The 16,385-nt window shown below is 40.9% G+C and overlaps 1 protein-coding gene across 26 annotated transcripts in view; it reads left to right on the top strand.

The window, feature by feature from the left end:
* Positions 1-16,385, top strand: part of DTNA (dystrobrevin alpha) — a 221,036-nt gene that overhangs the window by 142,752 nt on the left and 61,899 nt on the right. For all 26 annotated transcript variants that reach the window (XM_088058801.1, XM_088058796.1, XM_088058810.1 and 23 more), the window contains one exon: positions 10,715-10,928. In XM_088058801.1, the coding sequence (XP_087914927.1) occupies positions 10,715-10,928 (214 nt within the window). The remainder of the gene's footprint in view (positions 1-10,714; positions 10,929-16,385) is intronic.

The raw sequence follows: 16,385 nt of genomic DNA, 5'->3' as shown, positions 1-16,385 counted from the left end.
GGATAACACCATGTATCCTTAAGCTGGTAATGTGCACTGCTTCAAAATTAATGAAAAACGTAAATAACCCAATTTGTTAACATTTGCATTCCCTCTATGGTTGCTTTTGGCTGGTAGCAGGGCCTAGCAAGCTGTAGTCCTCCTGTGGCATGGGGAGTGTTTGGTGGGGGATAAATGGAGCTGGCAGCAGTTCTATCAGAGGGAAAAAGGAAATTATTGATGAAAGAAAGATGTGGTGTAAGTCTCAGACTCGGCATTTGAAGAAGCATACTGCTGGAGAAGATGTTACCGCTGTAATAAGGGCGTCCAAGATGAAGACATTCTGCCTTTTTCACCGCGCGGGGTTGGCATTGCTTGCCCGCCACGCGTGATGGCCGGTGCAGGACACCCACACAGCCCCTTCTCCACGCACACAGGCCTCATTCGGCTAAACACAGAGACACGGCCATTCTCGGTGGCCATGCACCGCCTCTGATTCGCGCTGTCTCGCTTGACGCTGTGCCAGGAGAGAGTTAAAATGCTGGAGCGAGTGTGGCTGCATTTAAAATACACCCAGGAGTGCCATCCTGTGGCGAGGCCCCGCCAGGAGCGTGTGCGGCGTGTCCCGCCGGCTGGCGAGATCTCAGCTGGCGTGTCTTGCGTTCTTCCACACCATCTGAGCTGCGCCAGCCTCGCACTCCGGGGCTTCCTCCTCGTATGTTCAGGCGTTTCTCAACTTCCACTCGCATCTCCGAAGTAGGAGGGCTCACACGTGGCTTCTGGTTCTCCTCTGGAAACAGTTTTTGAAAGTCTCTGTGGTTTGGTTGCTGTATTCGCTGTCAGGTTCGCCAGATCTATCTTTTACAAACTCGCCTGAGAACTCAAACGTAAAGCAAACTGACCTTTTATTAAGAGAAATGAGAAAGCTGTTGTATATTGTACATATCTATTGACCAAGTCTTGTTACCTCATGAGTTCTTTCACTTCTTTGTAAGGTGACGCTAGCAAAACCCTTTTGTGGGAACTATTCAGTCAGACTGAGGCCTGATCACACAGTGCCTCAAATAAAACCTTTCTCATTAAAATGGTTCTGTAGGGGGATCGCAAGAATAATAGAGACACAGAGTTTAGAAGTACTGTTGTCTTGGGGTGGTTATAAAGTTTCTGACTGTGGAATACATGTAGCAATAGGTCTGCTATTTGCGCATTGGTCTTCACAGATTGTTTAACTCTAAAAATAAGAAAATTATATATAATCAATGGATTTAAGCCATGTGACTTCTTAGCAACAGTGCCGAGTTTTAATTATTTCCTAGCTGTCATCAAAATACTAAGAAGCTTAGAGCTAGATTTTTTTATTATTTCATTTATATGTGTGATACTTCATTCATCATTTCAAATAAATTATTTCAAAGCACGTTTTAAAAAAAGAAAACACTTTGCCAGCATCTGGGTGACAAGTAGATGACAACAGTTTCCCAGCCCAGCAGTCAGGGTGGATCACCCAGTGTTCCCTTTTGCAGAATTGACTGTCATTAGTGCTGCTCCTTGGACTGATGGCTTTTGCCACCCACAGAGAGCTCTTCAGTCTTAGGTTAAATATCGGTAAAACAAGATAAGACAAGATGGTCAGGAATTGACAGCAGGGGAAGAAGGAACTTCTATTGTAAATTAAATTACTGTGTAAAAGACAAATTTTACTGGAGATTTTTACACGCTCATACACCTTGGTGGATTTGTCAGGTACCATATTAGAAGTGGAAAGACCACATTTCAGTGTATTGTTAGCCTAATGATTATTCTTCATTAGTAACACTTGATCAAAGTTCTGTAGTGATCAGAATCCCAGGAGGTTTTAGAATAACTTATTTTGCCTTCTGGGCACAACATAGGTAGAGTATAATGGGATGCCAGCCCAAGTATGCAGACAGGGAAACCTTTAAAACTCTCCCTAAATTTTCAGTGCCTCAGTTGTACACCTTCTGTCCTGCAGATTGCCAAACAACCAGCAACCAGGTTTGGCACCCACTCAGAAATGTCTTCTGTGCATGCAGTGTGCAGCTGGCTGTCATATGCACAGACAACTCAGCTCCTGATGGCTGGGACATCTCTCCTTCCATGTGGCATCACTGGGACAGGTGATCTGCATGAATCCAGTCAGTCCAAATCCAAATGCAGCTGACTTACCCCATATGCACATGGCTCAGGACAAAGCTGTTTCTCTTGGCTGGTCTGAATGTTTAGGTCCTAACTCGCGCACTCCTCTTCACCTCTGGGATGTGCAGGTGGAAGTGGATAGTCTTATTCCGGCTTCTTGCTGAGCCAGTGCATACCACACACCTGTGCAGTCCCACAGCACAGGCAGAAAGGTGAGGAGGAGGAAGGGGAATAGGAATGCATGCATCTGACAGGGGATTAAATGAAACTACAGCCTCCCTCTGAAATCCCTTGGCCTTCAAGGGAAAACTAAAGGGAATGCCTGAGTACTCACAGTGCTGTGAAGGCCCACAATACAGCTTACACAAAACCTCTTGAGAATGTGGAGGACGCCTTCTCAAACTTTCAAGATGCCTCAGGGTAGGTTCTGTGATTTTTTATTTATTACATGTGTTAGAGAAGGGCCTTGGAGCACAGCTTACTCGAGTAATGATTTTAGAGAAAAGTCAGGCAACACTGACTCCATTCCAGTACGAGTTACTGTGGTTTTGCAGCACAGGTTCACGACCAAACAGCAGCATCACAGAATCAATGAAGTTGGCAGGGAATTCTGGAGAGAACAGGGTCAGCTACAGCAAATTGCTCAGGGTTTTGTCCTGTTCAGGTTTGATTATTTTCAAGGATGGAGACTCCACAGGTTTTGTGGGCAGTATCACACTATTCAAAAATCCTCACAGGGAAAATCTTTTTCTTACATTTAAATGCTTTCCTGTATTTTAATTTGTGCCTGTTTCCTTCAGTCCCTTTACTGTCTTATCCCTGAGAAGAGTGTGACTCCATGTTCTCTACTCCCTTGCACCGGATCATAGAATCATAAAATGTCTTGGGTTGAAAGGTACCTTGAAGACCATCTAGTTCTAACCCCCTTCCTTCCATGGGCAGAGATGCCTTCCTCTAGACCAGGTTGCTCAAATCCCCATCCATGTGGATGACCCATCCCCATCCTGGCCTTAAACACTTCCAGGTATGGTCATCCACAGCTTCTCTGGGCAACTTGTTCCAGTGCTTCACCACCATCACAGTGAGTGGTTTCTTCTTAATGTCAGCTATTTGGGCCATGAGTAGTCTGGGCGTGCCAGGCTGTGTAGAGTGACAGCTGTCACTAGATGGTACCCTGCCAAAGAGTACCTCATTTTAGCCCTGAGCAGAAGTAACAAATTTCATGTAATTTGGTATCCAGAGAGCGTAAAAAACTGCAAGCCTTCGTTGCTGGCACTTTGATCTGCATAGTAGTGGGATGTGCAAGTAAAGCTTTCAGTGATGACACTACAGCTGACTGATTTGAGGGGCAGCAGGTGTAGTTTAGAGGAAAAACATGCCTCAGTCAGTCCTCTGTTACCTGCTTGGCAGCAGGAGAGAGGGATCCAAACAGAAAATGTGAATAACTTCCCAGGGCTTCTTAGCAATGACAATGACAAATGGCTCCAATACCCTAATTTGTGATGGGTTCATAGATTCTAATGAAAGAAAAAAAAGAATCGTCTAACATATTTTGTAGTATTTTTAGGATTGTTAGACAAGGAAGCATAAATCTTTCCCTTCTAATGGAATCCACCTGAAATACCTGACATACCGTCAAGTGCCATTGATTTCAAATGGCAGTACAAGTATGCTTAAACTCAAGCATGTGTGTAAGAGGTTTTCTGGACTAAAATCTTCATGAAATGTATAGTAAAATTTTGGAAATAATTTAAACTAATATTTCTTTAGAAGTTTGTTCTTGTATTCACAAAGGAAAACATAACAAGGAGAATTTTGGTCCTAACTATCTATCACTTGGACATGTTTAACTTATATTTACTTAGACCTACTATATGTTAAACAAATTTGTATTGGTTGTTTAAGCCGTGACTTGGTCATTTCCTGTATTTAATTAAATGTAATCTCCTCTTCCATGTTCATTTAATAATAAATGGAGATATAACTTTGTAAAACTTATGGTTAGGGTGTAATACAAAAAAATGAAATAGGGCAAATGAGAATTTTTGTATAAGTAGATCCATTTAATGGTAAGAAAGCTGAAACACAAATCTTAAGCACACAGACAGTTTTTAGTTTATTTTTTTTTATACTACTTGAAAGATAAACTTCACAACATTTTTTTCTTTCTTATGTTTTCTTAGGGCAACATCATTTCTTGACAGCTGATGTTTGAGGTAAACTGCCTCCTTTGAGATTAGTGATTATCTGTATGTCAGAGCCTTTCCATAATTATAAATTGCATGATGGAGAGAAAAATTCATTTTTCACTCTATAAGTACATATTAATTTCTTTGTTTTGAATTGAAGAAAAGGAATGTAGTCCATCTCTCTCATTTTGCCTATTAAGATACTGTATCTGCCAAACAGAAAATTACTTACTGCAAATAAATTAAAGTTACTAGTTACAATATATTAAAAGTGCATTTTTTTTTGAAGATGAAGAATGAAGAGCCTACAAAATACCTGAAGAAAAAAGGGATAATCAAGATCAGTAAAATTGACATATGTGTGTATAATAAGCAACATAAGATTGCTAAATTGTGTTTTCTTTAAATGTATCTGGGGTGTATCTCTTCCACAAATGGACCTGTTGACAGAGTTGTAGGCGATGAAATTCTGTACTGTAACTACTCATTGATCACTTTCATTATAAAAGTAGTAAAAAGTTAAAGGAAAAGTTATTCTGAATGCAGGTAAAGGCAGAAGAGCAGGATGTAAAACTTGAAGGTATCTGAAAACTTTTTAGTTTGAGGAAAATACAAAACTCCTTTCAAACTGATCCAGCCGTCTTCATCCCCCTTGCATCCTGAAGGAGAGACTGATCAGTTCTGTCTCAGTGCACTGGCAACAGGCACTCTACAAGTGTTGCTTTAACAGTCAAAGGAGTCCACTGAAGGAAATAACATTTGCTATTTGGAGTGTATTTTCATGCATTAATCTTGATTCTCTGCAGTTCAGGCTGGGTCTCCTCAAAGACTGCAATTTTTGATAATGATTGCTGTGGAATGAATGGCAGCCATCTGTAATGCTTCTCATCTGTGTCGTCCCTCTTCTGTCTGGACACTGAACTTTATTTACATTCACTAATCACTGTCTCTTACTGAGCATGCTCAAATATGAAACTTTCTGTGATGCTGTTTAAATATTACATAATGTCACAGAAGTTAAATTAGCAGACAGTGTTCGCCATAGAAGATGTAATAACACAGAGCTTTAGCTTAGCTGTGACTTCAGGGATCACTTCACAGAAAATCTAAAGGGAAGCATAGTTTAGCAATTGCTCATGCAGATTGTCAACTTTTTTTTCAGACGTCAGACAAATGAGTGAGATCTACACCTGTGCTGTTTACTGAGTGTGAGGCCTTTCTGAAGGGTCCATGAATGTTGGCTGGGCTTCATGATTGTTGATAGCCTTATGCTACACAGGCACTAGATACAAGCAGCTTTTACTCTTACTGCATAGTGATCATCTGCTGACACTGAAGGAAAAATAGACAGACTTCCAAATCTGTTTCCGAAGGCGCATCTTTCACATGCTGAGGCATGATTCACTTTTCAGTGGAAAATGTGGGCAAGGCAACAAAAGCAACAACAGCAATTAGAAGTTGAAAATGAACTTTTGGAGTTTTAGTCTCTTGAAGGAATTCAGGGCAGATTTTTAGGAGAGAGAAAGCTCTCCTGCATTTATATGCTGCTTTATTATTTATTATTGCAAACTCTTCTTGTTAGCATCATGTAACATGTAGAAATCAGATTTGGGGTTTATTGCACTATGTGTTGTGCAAACAAAGTAAGGAGATATGCCTTCCTCAGTGAGATTAAAACAGTCTCAGGGATGGATAAATAAATAAATGAGCATAGTAGGTATTATGGAAAATGGGTGGAAGAGAAGATGAGGAATGTAAGCTTACGCAAAGTTTGTAAGGTTTACATTCTGTTATTACTTTAAACAGAATGCATATACCACATTAGCTGTAGGCATCGATTTCTATTAGTACAAATGAGTGGAACTTGCAGAGTCCTGTGTTTTACTTCCCTTTTGCTAATACTGACAGTTTGACTTGTCAGCATGATGTAATATGTAAAAGTTTGCTTACTGTATGAATAACCTTAAAAAATAATAGAATTTGAGGTGATCAGTAGGACACTACCTGAATGTAATCTGCACAAGGTCAAGCAATGCAATGTAAAAGGTAGTGACTATGACAGGATCTGGTAGCTGTTCATACAGATTGAAGTATTTATTATTCATATTTTATATAAAACCTGAATTATTCTAGGTCATGTAGTCAGACTAGAAAAGACATCTTTTCTTAATGTTGAAGGAGGAAAGTGTGGGATTCAACTCAGTCAACTTTGCCAGCTCTGAGGTTACATATCTCATGTAAACATGTTGCTTTAGGCTTTGTCAGTAGTCAGTGAAGAAATATGGGCAGATTCAAGGCACTGCTCATCCCACCTGTCTCCCACGAGATGCTTTAAGGTTTTTTTTTTTTTTACTGACATGAGAGGGAGCCTTGGTCACCAGTCAACAGTAGACACTTAGTCTTTTACGTTTAATTTAGCTGCATGATTCTTGTCTGTAACAACTGACTTGAGCAAAGGTCAGAGACTTTAGTCATCTGTACAGCAGCCTAACAAAATGTCCTTTTCATTTTGAGCTAGACATCTGAGCAGGTATTTTCAAAATCAGTAGTTCTTGTTAAATGTCTGGCTCATGTCCATTTTCCATCTCCTCCTCCAGGAAATAATACTTTCCAGCCTCTTAGATATCTGTAAAATTAATTGATAAAATGCAAAATAAAATAGTGCAGTAGGATTGTTTATTCAGCTTTGAGTGGAACCAAAATATTTCTGGAGAAAAAAAATGCCCAAGTAAAGTTATTTATAGCACAAATACACAGCAGTTCCTTGAGACTAATATTTCATGGTGGGTAGGGAACTCTTACAGCTGTGTAATCTTCAATAAGTCATTTTCTTAGTCTTGTGCCCTACCTTTCTGGCATACCAATGAACATCATGAGAGCTTATGAGGCTTTTAGGTTAGAGTTAACAATAAAACCAGTAATTTTCTCTCATATGTGTTTAGTATACTGATGTTATTAGTCCCACGTCTGCTAGCCTCTGGACATTTTCCTTCCCAAGACCATCAAAACTAACTCTGGATATGCCTGTGTTATGAGAAATATAATACCAGTAGGAAAACAAAACAGCAAAAAACCCTACATTAAAATCTGACAGCCACACAGTATCAGTACTAGATCATGTGAAGAATAAAGACACCAACCCCCATTTCAGCCTTATTCATAGTGCCAGCTCTTTTCCTCCATATTCAAGAATTTTCTACTACTAGGCTACAGCAATTAAAGTTTAATTACAGCATGAAATTCTCACTGTTAGGGAGTCTGGATGTCTGGTTCTTCCTTCCTGGCTAACCTTTTATCGAGGTTAGGGAAACCATCACAATTTCCAATGACTGCAGAAAGTGAATATGTATGGTCAAAACAATTCCTGCACAGGTTGCTTGAAAAGTACCCCAACAGTTCTGATGACATGATTTGTTACCCTTCAAATTGCCCTTTTCCACTCCCATGCTTTTTTTCTGCTACTACACTCATGCACTCCCAGATAAGCAGCCCATCCGTGTTTATTCTTTTCCCACCAGCTCTAATGTTGCTGATTTTACATCCTCATTCAGTTTTTATAATAAGGTTGTCCTAGTAATTTCTGCCTTGGTCTGTAGTGCTGGTTCCTGTTTGTCCTGTTCCTTTGGATTGCTCTCTTCTTAGTGTAGCCTCAAGTCAAGGTGAGCCATGTGCATTACTCTTTTCTTTTGCAATTTGTTTTGCCTGGTAATTTCTCACATTGTTATCTTTCTGTAGTTCATATTTGATGATTTGCACACATAACCAGAAGGCAACTTGGTGAAACTGCTTGTGGAAGCACTTTCTTCAACTGCTTCGTCTGAATGACCAGAGACAGCCCCCATGGCCAGCAACAGCCTGCATGGCCACAGACCTTGAGGGAAACATTCCACTTTACCTTTTGCTTTCTGCCCATCCTTCCCTCTTAATACTGCTGCAAAACACATGCACATGGGTCCAGCTTTTCTGCATCTTCTGGCATGTTGCTCTGTATTTCTGGTACTTTCCTTGGCTCCTTATGTGGTAGAATGCTCAAATAACCCTTCTCTCCTGAACCAGACAATGGCCTGCTTTCTGGTGACTTCCTCCATTCTCTGGCCTCTGAGCCATGTGGAAAAGCTGCCCAGAAAGGGTCAGTTATTACGTGCCAGCTGTCCTCCTGGAGATTGTTCATCTTCCATTTATCCAGATTACCTCTGTGACAGTGAAAACTGATTGAGTGGGATTGGGAACAACTGCATTAAAAGGATCTGAGACCTATGCCAGATTTTTTATGGGGAATTTGCACTTCCACCAGCCAGAATGCAAACAGAAGAGTTCAGAGGTTGTGTACTCCACCCACCCAGCTGTAGTGGGTTGACTCTGGTTGGATGCTAGACACCCACCAAAGCATCTCCATCACTCCCCTCTGCAGCTGGTCAGGGGGGAGAAAATATAACAAAGGGTTGAGATAAGGACAGAGAGATCACCCACTAAGTAACATCACAGGCAAAACATTCTAATTAGAGATATGGGTTGAATTTATTACTAACAAAATCAGAGCAGGATAGTGAGGAGTAAAGTAAGACCTTAAAAACACCTTTCCCCACCCTCCCTCCTTCACAAGCTCTACCTCCTCCACCTCAGTGGCACAGGGAGACAGAGAAAGGGTGTTATGGCCAGTTCATTAGAGGTTGTTTCTGCTGCTGCTCCCCTACTCCAACCTGGAGTTCCTCCCTCAGGAGACTGTTCTCTGTGAACTTCTCCATCCTATGGACAACATTTTTCCACAAGCTGCTGCAGCACAAGTCACTCTTTCATAGGATGCAGTTCTTCCAAGGACAGGCTACTCCAACACAGGTCCCCCATAACATCACAAGTCCTGTGAGGGCACTGCTCCATCGTGGGTTCCTCCCTCCACAGGTTTGCAGATCCCTGCCAGGAGCCTGCTCCAGCATGGGCCTCCCACTGATCCACAGCTTCCTCTCAGGCATCCACCTGCTCTGGTGTGGGCTCCTCCAGGGGCTGCAGGTGGATCTCCACATCTCCCTGGACATCCATGGGCTGCAGGGGCACAGCTATGGGGTATCATCATCCTTGGGCTTCCACATGCACTAGCAGGGTGTTGGAGGCTATTTATTCCTGAGGCAAAAGAAGAGAAACCCAATCATAAGGCAGAATTCTACACCAAGTAAAATGATTGTATGTCGTTTCATCACCCATCTACTATCAGCTTACATTTCCCTGCCATCTGACCATCGTGTCACATTGCAGTCTGAGACAGCACCTGCAAACCAATCAAGTAAAAATCTAATGAGGAGGATTATAATTAAGTTTCTCTAGCTATAAAAACAAAGATCTCTTTCCTCATACAGGTGGCTTTTGATACATCATAAACCACGTCACCAAACTGTAATGAGAACTGTGCAGTAGTTTCTCTGGTGAAAAAGAATTTTCACCCTGAGCATCCTGATTTGTTTTTTACTAACACTTCAGTAGGACAGTAGGTAATACTTAAGATAAAGGGATGAACCTTTGAGTTCAGGTTTGAAGTAAATCCAGTTTTTAAATTGCTGTAGGGTTTTCTTTATTTTTGGCACAGTGCACCTCTTCTGGAAATGGCAATCCACAGCAAGCCAGTCATACTGCCACAATAACAGTGCTCTGCAAACAAGATTTCTGTTTGGGTACAAAATGAAGGGTGAGCAGAGATTGTCCTTTAAACTGTTCTTGTAGGTAAAAACAGGCCCCATCAAATTCAGCTTAGACCAGGACTTTATCAAAGAGAGATATTTAACAAATCATTTGGCAAATATATTTAGAAGACATAAAATATGACTTTCAGATCACTTCATTATGCGTTATTTGTTTAAATGTACCCTGACTCAATTACAATTCTGTTTCTGTAAAATATTTTGCTTTCCATACAAATTGCTGAAAAGAATTTTCAAAATATCAGTATGTGATAAGCACTTAGTATTCGTAGGATCTTCTGAAAAGCCCATCTGCTATGCAAATTAATATCTAAGAGTAATTTCTGAATGGGGATTCATAAAGGCATGGTTCAGAAAAACAATTAGCATATGTTTACCTTTCAGTGATTTCCGTAAAATACAGGCTTGTATTTGAATACTTCATACAATGAGGAATGATTTCCCAAGTTGAGGTTGTACTCATTACAACAAGTAATATCAATGTATTGTTTGCTTATTAACGGATTTGAATTTTATTTGCTCATTCCTCCACCAGGTTCAATATTTGGTGATGGAAAACACATTAATTCGTTTAATTATTCATGAAGCACATTGCACATGGTTGTGTTATTCCCCACCCTGTGGAAGGAGATGACTCTTACTCTCAGTTGCTTTTGGGAGCACGTTTTCCCAGTTGAGTCTTTCTGTCCTGTCCCCTAGTACACCTGGTGGACATCTGGAATGTGATAGAAGCCTTGCGGGAGAATGCCCTGAACAACCTGGACCCCAGCATCGAACTGAACGTGGCTCGCCTGGAAGCTGTGATTTCAACCATCTTCTACCAGCTCAACAAGCGGATGCCGACGACCCATCAGATCAACGTGGAGCAGTCCATCAGCTTGCTGCTCAACTTCCTGCTAGCAGCCTTTGATCCGTAAGTCTGCCTTTCTTCCCTCCTCTCCCAGCTGCTGAAAGGATTTTACTTCCTCCAGAAATATCTCTGGAAAACAATTGAACAGGCTCAATTCTGTCCCAAATAACGAGCATGTGAATGGTGCTAACCAGGGAGATAACCTAAATTAGGGGCCTCTGCTTTCCTTTCTTTCGAGCCAAATTCAGCACAACTGTGTTTTCATCCAGCTACTCAGACTTGTTCCAGTTTATATCAAAGAAGAATTATCTACAGAAACAAATCCACATGCGCTTCTAATTCGGCTTGTTGTTTATTGATGCACCAGTGGCTGACACCGCTGCAGTGCCTCTGCAGCAGTGCCATGGGTTAATAGCTCATTATTTTGAAAGAGCTCATTTCCCTGTAAGTTCTTGCAGCTGTAAGCAGTTTTTTTTTCTGGCTCATGCCAGTGCAGTATGATTTTGAGACCATGACAGAAATAGGATTAAAGACCTGGAGGTGATGAAATTCATGTTGTTTATTACTGCATGGGATTTGTATTACAAAAAGAACAAGTTTTAGATAGAGAAAACCACTTACATTAATGAGTATTCTGTGTATTCCTGTTACAGTTTCTGAATATGTAGTTGGCAACCTGTACTGCAATATTTGCAGTCCTTAGAACTGAGTTATTGGAGAACAGTGGCTAAGTCTGAAAGATGCAGATGTTGTCACTTTATGGGTTATTTTTTGAAAATTCACCAGCAGAAAACACTGGTCATTAAACATTAAAACAAGGATGCTTCCCCTCTCTCTTCCTAGTCCTCTCTCTTGTTGCCCTGGTATTGGGTGTCATTGAGCACCTCTCAGTGCCAGACCAGCCAGTGGCTCAGTCACCATGGCAACGGGGAGAAAAAGTAGATGTTCCACATGAGAAGGCTGCACTCAACCTCTCCTCCTGTCCCTCTGAGAGGAAGAAAAGCCAATCCATTGTGAAATCATAGCCTTCAGGAATATTTTCCTCCCCTCAAGGGCAATAAAAGAAGGAACAAGCATTTTAATTCATACAGTTGTGGCTGTGACAAGCACACTGAAGGATGCTGGAAATGACCAGATGCATTTATTGCTGCGTGCCACAAGTAAACTGCTTCCTGGCCGATAAACACAGGGAAAAACACCCTGGACTGTGGAACCAAGACCTGTGATAATAAATTTATTTTGTAGCTCACTGTAAAGGGGTAAAGATCTCAACTACACAACACAACTACTTGCAGCAAAGTGGAGTAGAGGAATTTTTTCCCCTGGAGGGAATCAGAGAATGTTTTTAAGGGGGTAAGGTTTTGCTTTACCTAACAACATCCCATGTGCTGTGGTTCATGATCTGTTTTGGCACCCACCAGGCTCTCCCCAGAGGTAAGGAAGCTGTGACCCTTACTTCATTTGTCAAGCAGCAGCTCAGTCTGTTGTGCTGTCTCTGAGTGTAGTGCATGGGATGCACTTCCCAGAAGGGCAGAGACACCCAAGGAATCCCTAAGAATAGGCTCCCAGCTCTGAGGTCAGAGATAGGGACTAGCTGCCTATCACCCCATATTAAACACACCAAACATATGAGATGAAGCTCAGGTGCAATCTGAGATACTTAAGTTCAGGTTTGTGGAGATATGTGTCGGCTAGGTCTCTCTGTACTGTAATGGAAGTCTAGACACCTGTCACAAATAAACACGTACCAGTTAAGCATCTGATTCTCAAAATGTGCCCTACACTTTAGTTTGTCTCATATCATCAGAGTTTTGTGTTGGATATTGGTTTAACAACCACTGGTGGTTCAGGTTTCCTGGTTTCTGGGAAACGGAGGGGGATCTACATGCTACAGGGACAGCATGGAAGCTGCTGAGGTCTAACCAGAGCTACTGTCTCTGCTTCCCATGTTGCTTTCTCTCCCCACCAGTGCAGCAGAAAGGTCATTCTCTGCTGAAAGTTAAAAGCTGGTGGAAGGAAGAGCAAGGTCTTTTGTGGTCTCATGTTCTGAGAGAAACAATGTTTTGCACGCCATCCAGAGGGACTCAGCAGGCCAGAGAAGAAGGCTCATGAGGTTTAGCAAGGCCAAGTGCAAGGTGCTGCAGGTCCACAGAAGGTGGTCCAGTTTTTCATGTCCCATTTGGAATCCAAAGAATCCAAAGAAAGTAGAGAAATCGAATCTGCAACCTAACATATAGGAAAGGACCACAAGGGATAAGTTATTTCATGTTTTATATCAAGCCTGCCACTGTCTCATTTATTTAGTTCTAGTTAATATATATGTTCCTTTTTGTGTACTGTACTGGCTGAAGTTCCTCCAAACTTGAAATAGAGCTTCTTCCTTCTTTTATAGCATGCTGAAAACCTGGCAGGTTTCTCTGCCCTCTGGCAAGGAGTGTTTCCTTAGGCCTGCAATATAGATGTCTTCTCAGGAGCTAAAACTCGGCTAGCAAAACACAAAAGGAACCACAGTGTACTTGCCATGGCATGTGGGCCAACTTGGCCACTGCCAGTGCTGAGCTTACATCCCAGTTTTTTTATGGGGTTTTTATAGCCTTGGGGATTCATTAGGCCGATAGATAATTAAAGGAGAAAAAGTGGGGGAAAATTATAGGGTATACAGTTTCACGTGAGACTGAATGTGATGTTCCTTCATGCTGCTAAAAGTAAACTAAAGTACAACCTTATAAAACTTCAAGCCAACAAATTCAAAATTCACAAACTGAAATACTTCTCCAATTAATTTATCATTAGTGTGTGGAAGTCAGCATCATGTGGTAGATGACCCTGACAGACCAAAACCAGTGAGCAGAATGAGGTGGTCAGACTTTAAAACAACCTAGACAGACACATGCCTGATATACGTTCATAACCACACGTTATAATTGGGCAATAGCTTTTGCTTCAAGGCCTAAGGTGATTAACTGGCTTTATGAAATAATAGCACATTTCCTTCACTGGCACACCAACTACTATGTAAAAGGTTGACAAGTACAAACCTCTCTGGAAAATTCCTCCCAGGCTGGTGTCAAAGCCTAGGCAGCAAGGTGGAATGTCAGCCTCATTCAGCCAAGTTGTTCTCCAAAAAACTCCTTTTAAATACATTGTGAAATACTCTGTGCTAGATAATCTCTAGCTATTCCTACTGCAAAGTTGAACTGATAAGAAAATAACTGAATTTTCTCTGTTCCTTGACATATGCTGTCCTGTGAATGGAGCTGTGGGCCCTGGGCTATGAAGCAGACCCTACCTGGCTGGTGGGGTCTTTACTTCTACAGAGAAAAGAGGAAATATTCATGTCCTTGTTTAATCAAATGAACATTTGAATTTTGATGTCAGTACATAAAGATGATCAATATCCATTTTGGAAATACAATTTCTTGCTCTTTCATCTGTTCAGAGCAATAAAGTGTTTAATTCCCCCTCTTCTGCACCTTTGCTACTCATTGAAAGCCACAGAAGCATTTTCAAAGGAAGTCCAGCAAAAAAAATGCATTTCAGAGATTTGGACATTATGCATTTTGCTCTCCTACCTGAAAGAATTTTGCTAAATGTCAATAAGATTTCATCTCTAAAACCTCATTGTGAAAAATGAGAATTCGTAATTACAGCCTCTGACATTTCAGAATTGACTGCCTGGATTACAGTGGGTAGTAACCAATAGCTGAAGAACTTTTGTTCCTTTGGCAAAAGATACCTTAAAGTATTGGGGGAGCACCACTTAAGCCTCATTAGTGAGAAAAATGGTATTTTCTCAATGTCCTTTTCATGGGACACATTTGCTGTTTCTAAATATGTGATGCTGTTTCTGTTTCAGTATGGGTGTTGCTAGAGATCCTGACAAGTGATAGTGTCATCTATTTTGTACCACTCTCCCTGGTGACCCAAGAGGCAAAATCAGGCCCTGGAGCTGGACTCAGCCTTATATGGTCTGTGGTTTTTGTCAGGCCATCTGTGGGGTTTCCTTGCTCTGGGGACAGGCTGTCTCTCTCTGCAGCTATGTAGTGGAAGAGGAAACCTTCTGCTCTGCTCTGGTGTCTAAAAGCATGTATAATTTTTTTCCCTTTTTTCCCCAAGCAGCAGGAGATAACCTTCAACCCTGGCCATCATTCCCTTTTCTAAGTACTCCATCCTGTATTGTTGCTAAGTGCACATCAGCTTCAAGATTTGCTTTTGACATCATTTATGCTTCTTGCTGAAGAGTAACTTCAGTAGGAGAGATGCAATATAAAATCAAAATATTTTCTGTCCTCTCCTATTTCCACTAGCAAAATTTGTTTCTCTTTACATTATCCAGCCCAAAGCCACTTTCAGGGAGTGGCGACTTCTACCGAGATCTTCCTGCTGCTGTGAGCCACTTCTTCAGCATTTGCTTTTGCACAGCAAACACTGTGAGGCCCCAGTGCTGTCAGTCAAGGGCATCTGTAGTGCTTAAGCATAGCTTAGAGCACTTCTGGATCCACATTATACTGGCGAGTCTTAGGCCCCATTACCCTGTCTGTTCATCAGTCATATGTATTTAAATGTATGCATGTGTGTACATGCACACACACACATATTTGGAGGGCAAATTCGGTTTCTACCGGCTCTTGTGATGCTTTTAGGAATACAAATGACTGATAGAAAATACAGTGTCAAAATGAATCAACTCAAATGGAGAGATTGAAGAGATAAATGGTAACTTTTCTTTTTCTGTTCCTCTCTTCCATAGCCATTTGAGTATGGGAAAATCCAGTGGCTCTAGGGTAGAAAGCTGAAGCCAAGTTGATAGTGTCTTGCCGTGCAAAAATATAATCCTATTAGTAAATGTAACTAAACCTCCTGGGAAAAGTAGCCTAAATCTGAAGCACTTCCAATTGGGCTTTTTTTTTTTTAATCTCTTAATCTTCCACTGCTTCTTGATAATGCCATTTCTTCTACCTAGCTTTTTTTTTTGCTTTTTTTTTTTTTTTTTTAATATAACAACTCTTTTAAAGGCAGATAGAAACCTCATGATGAAACAGTGCAGAAAAATTCCAAAGGGTCTAAAGGGCAGCATGCACAAAAAGAATACAAAAGGGCTGCATTCTCAGCCATAACAGTGCTAGGTCTGGTTTACACAAATCAGAATCCAATAAGCAAAGGATGGAAATACAGAAGTCTGGAAATTCCTATGCTGTGATTTTAATCTTATGAAGCCAGTCAAAGGGAATTCATGTAATGAAAAAGTGCACAAAAGTCAACATTAAAGAACACAGTAAATACTGCTTTCTTAAATACTGAAATAGTGAATTTATTACTTTTTGCCTATATTTCTAGTTTGCTTTCTGGCAAAAAAAAAAAAATTAAACAAGTGGAAAGAATAATTAGAATTGATATTTAGAATTACGGGTTACACTAACATAGAACTAAATCTAAGTCAGTGAATTTTAAAGATTATTAGCTAGTCAAGCTTAGGGAGCTGACTTATTTTCTGAAGTCTGAGTGATTTAATGAATGAAG

The sequence above is a fragment of the Pseudopodoces humilis genome, chromosome 1, assembly GCF_049639895.1.
Source record: "Pseudopodoces humilis isolate 2021_Gansu_Grassland_sample_001 chromosome 1, ASM4963989v1, whole genome shotgun sequence".
NCBI lineage: Eukaryota > Metazoa > Chordata > Aves > Passeriformes > Paridae > Pseudopodoces > Pseudopodoces humilis.
This window is presented reverse-complemented; position numbering and strand designations above follow the sequence as displayed.